This window comes from Grammomys surdaster, unplaced genomic scaffold (genome assembly GCF_004785775.1).
Source record: "Grammomys surdaster isolate TR1022 unplaced genomic scaffold, NIH_TR_1.0 237, whole genome shotgun sequence".
NCBI lineage: Eukaryota > Metazoa > Chordata > Mammalia > Rodentia > Muridae > Grammomys > Grammomys surdaster.
Genome location: NW_021604682.1, coordinates 1,416,057 through 1,420,260, shown reverse-complemented (window position 1 = coordinate 1,420,260; position 4,204 = coordinate 1,416,057). Strand labels below are relative to the sequence as shown.

The 4,204-nt window shown below is 45.2% G+C and overlaps 1 protein-coding gene across 1 annotated transcript in view; it reads right to left on the bottom strand.

The window, feature by feature from the left end:
* The window catches only part of Dip2a (disco interacting protein 2 homolog A), a 76,955-nt gene that overhangs the window by 51,413 nt on the left and 21,338 nt on the right, over nt 1-4,204 (bottom strand). Inside the window, exons 3-4 of the mRNA XM_028773930.1 lie at nt 2,344-2,460; nt 179-298 (exon numbers count right to left, since the gene is read on the bottom strand). Of these exons, the coding sequence (XP_028629763.1) occupies nt 179-298; nt 2,344-2,460 (237 nt within the window). The remainder of the gene's footprint in view (nt 1-178; nt 299-2,343; nt 2,461-4,204) is intronic.

Sequence of the window (4,204 nt, the reverse complement as noted above, 5' to 3'; positions counted from 1 at the left end):
AGAAAGAAAGAAAGAAAGAAAGAAAGAAAGAAAGAAAGAAAGAAAGAGAGAGAGAGAGAGAGAAAGAGAGAAAGAGAGAAAGAAAGAAAGAAAGAAAGAGAGAGAAAGAAAATAAACATTATACCACCGGGCCTACGACATACTGATGAGAGCCCTTGCAGATACCAGTTATCAATACCTGGAGGCGTGTAGGTTTCCACGGATGAGTGTACGAGGGCGGACCGTCTCTTTGAAGGCATGGGCATCTTCCTCTCTTTGTACTTGGCCAAAGCTGCTTGCACGGCTTCTGTGTGGACATCTGCAACAACAGTAGCAGTGGGTGTTTCTACTACAGTGGTTACAATCTGCTTCCATGTTGCTTTACCCCTGAGCAGGAAAAAAGAAAAAATGCTCTCTCTGCCCACTTACCCCTGTCCCTCAGACTCTCTCTAAATATTACTTTGCTTGAGGATTCAGCTTTTGAACTTGATAAATACTTCTAGCTATAAATTAAAAAAGAAAAAAAAGGCTAAGGACTCCCAGAGTCACTGGCCAGCCAGCCTAGCTAAACAGTAGGTCAATCGGAAGGTTCGCAAGCAAGCAAGCAAGCAAGCAAGCAAGCAAGCAAGCAAGCAAGCAAGCGAGAGAGCGAGAGAACAAGCAAAACAAAATGACACAGTTTGAAATCAGTGTGAGCATCTCAAGCACCCACCGAGGTTCCCACTGAGGGGGTTTCAATGTTCATGGAACACGTGCATCCATCAGTTTATCTATTTAAAAATAATAAACATCCAACATCCATGCCAGGCCTCCACATACATACAAAGGCATGCACACCTGAATACACACGTGCACAGCTCAGTAGGTAGAATGTTTGCACATCGTGTATGAAGCCCTGGCTTCCAAACCCGGTACCACATAAACCAGGCATTTTGGTATGTGACCAGGCTGTTAGTCCCCAAGATGGAAGCAAGAGGATCAGAAGTTAAAGGCTGTACTCTACTGCATAGTAAGTTCCAAGCCAGCTTGAGCTCCATGAGCTTGAGAACGTGTCTCAAAATAAAGGGGGAGGGGGACAAGATGGATCGACAAGTAAAAGTACTTATGACCACCAAGCCTGATACTTGTTTGATCTCTAGAACCTACAAAGGAGAAGAAAAACCAACTCCTGCAAGCTATCTCTGACCTGCACATGTGAACCATGGCATGCATACACCCCCACACATAAACAGACACATACAAACATACACATGTGCGTGCAAACTAGACATGCAAAACTTTTTATAAGTAAACCGAAGGCAAAGTAAATTTAAATATTATTTAAATATTTATAAAAAGCATTACCAAATAGTGGGAAATTTTAATTAAATTATACTCGTCACATAGGTTGGATGACGGATATCCCTGAGTTTCCCCAGAGCTTCTGGTGGAGAAGTGGATACAAACAGTAAGCATGCTGTCCTGGTAGGCAGGAGAGTAAAGGATCTCCAGAGAATAGAGATGGCTTAGTCAGTAAGGCTTGCATTGCAAGCATAGGGATCTAGAACTCCTATTTTAAAAACATCTAGGAGCACTTATAATCCCAGTGCTAGAGAGGTAGAAACAACAAGATGGCCAGACTTACTGGCCAGCCAGGACAGACTACTTGGCAAGTTCAAAGCTAAAAAGGAAAGCCGGGCAGTGGTGGCGCACGCCTTTAATCCCAGCACTTGGGAGGCAGAGGCAGGCGGATTTCTGAGTTCGAGGCCAGCCTGGTCTACAGAGTGAGTTCCAGGACAGCCAGGGCTGTACAGAGAAGCCCTGTCTTGAAAAACAAAACAAAACAAAGAAAAGAAAAAAAAAGGAAAAAGAGAAAAAGAAAAAGATGGCACCTGCAAATGCATAAATACACACACATGCAAATGCATGCACACACACATGCACACATGCATACACACACATGCACACATACATGCACACACACACAAACTTTGCATGCAAGCAATATGTAAGAAAAGTAAGACATCAAAATAAACGATCTCAGCTGTGCCTAGTGGCACACACCTTTAATCCCAGCACTGGGGAGGCAGAGGCAGGCCGATCTCTGTGAGTTTGAGGTCAGCCTGGTCTACAACTCAAGTTCCAGGACATCCAGGGCTACACAGAGAAGCCCTGTCTTGAAAAACAAACAACAACAAAAAAAACCTATCTAAAGATTCTGCTTTCTTGAACAATACGATGATATCAAGTAAAAAAATAACTATGTCTTTGGTAGACACATTCTAGCACAGAATATCCAACCAAAAGCCTTAGTAGTCAGAACACAAGTGTCCTGCCTGCTGCTACCCGCCTCCTGCTCCCGCACTTCCAGAGCTATGAACCTACCTGACCGGAAGCGCTCATCCCTTGAGTTGGTAGCCCGAGATTTCTGTTGTTTAGCTGTTGCTGCCGTCAGCAAGGGCCCAGGAATCCTATTCTCTGTCTGCAGACATGGGTCTACTCCTGAAACACAGTTTTATACCTTGTGTAAACAACTGCTGTTCCCATGATAAAAAGCCCCATTTAAAACAGTGTGCATTTCTCTCATATGGCCATACAGGTACATGCTGCACTACTCCTAGTAGGGCTCTTAAAGCACAAAGACCCTCTGGCTTGGGATTAAGTGCCATGAATATAGGTCAGAGTAATATCCATATCTAGACTACCTTCTCCCCATATCACGAGACCTAGTCTAGCCTCTGGTTCATAATTGTAATGATGACTATACCCTTAGGATGTCCTTGGCAACATGGTACATCAGTTTAAGTCTCATGTGTCAGCCACGGCTCTCCAAGAACTGGGTCCTGCATACATTAAGGCTGTTCCATAAATCTAAACTGGCCGGTGCTGTCTGATACTATTATGGTCCACAGTGCCATAATAAGTGAGAAGCAGCCCACCAGCCATTCCTTGGTGGCCCTTAGATACAGGGGAAACGTGGAGAGGTAGAGAATAAAACACCAAGAATAATACTGAACAACTTCAGAGCATGGACTGCTCAGAGGCCAGCAACCTACTCTAGATGCAGACCACTGTGGGCTGTCTTCAAATCTGGGACTGACAAAGCATGTCACCTACTGTCCACTCATCCTCAGCCGGCCAACGGCTCACAGTGATAGCGCGCACCCCCAGGATACATGACAGTGAGAACTAGCAGGGAAACAGCACAGCCACTAAACAAAGCCTCTGGTCTCATTGCAATCCTAATTTGCTAACACCTTCAGCTGAGACTCTGTAAGAGTGAACTTGACGTCCTTAGCTCTATTTGAAAATACCTTGTAAGACCAGCCAGCGGGCATTCCAACCTCACTGGCTCCTCCTGTCCTAACCACTGCCCCAGAACAAGCAGAGTTCATCCAGACATCCTGGGTCAGCATCTCTGACAGGAACACAGCACTACCTGACCTCTAAGGCTGGTCACATGAAGCAACACCTCTCTCTCTCTCTCTCTCTCTCTCTCTCTCTCTCTCTCTCTCTCTCGACTCAGCTTTGCCTGTGAGGTCCAATGCGCTAATCCCTGCACATAAATAGCCTTGTGGGAAAACAGGAAACAGGCAGATGAGCCCCCAGCCCAGAAGCCAACGAGGGGACCCTCACGAGCCACCAGCTAGACTCAATCACTTGACTCTCGGTGTATCCACAGGTGCTACTCTCTGAGCTGCCCCAAGCTGCAGCCCGATAGGGCTGTGATGCTGTCTAGCATGGGTGGTTGTAGAGCACTCGAAAATGAGAACAGCTGCTCCAGAAACCGAGTTTAACTCTTCCAAATCTGACACATGCACGTGCACGCACACGTACACATACATGTACATATACAGATCTGTGACAGTGGCCCTACTGGGTAAAAGAACTACTTCAAAGTTTCACTGAAGAACACTTAGTGTCAGGCATTAAGGATTAGAAGTGGCACATGCACAGTAATGTACAGACACATTCCGAAACATGGGTGCCTTTATCCTTTAGACAGATGGATTATCCAACAAAGACAAAAAAAAACTGATCTGAAATTACTGCACAGAGGGGAAGATACTTTGTTTGTTTGAAGACAGTGTCTCATTGTGTGTCCCAAGCTAATCTGGAACTTGCTATGTAGACCACACCGGTTTTGAACTTACAGAACTCACAAAGATCCACCTGCCTCTGCCTCCTAAGGAGTAGGACTGAAGGCATTATGTACCACACCAGGTTTGTTTTAAAGTATATATAA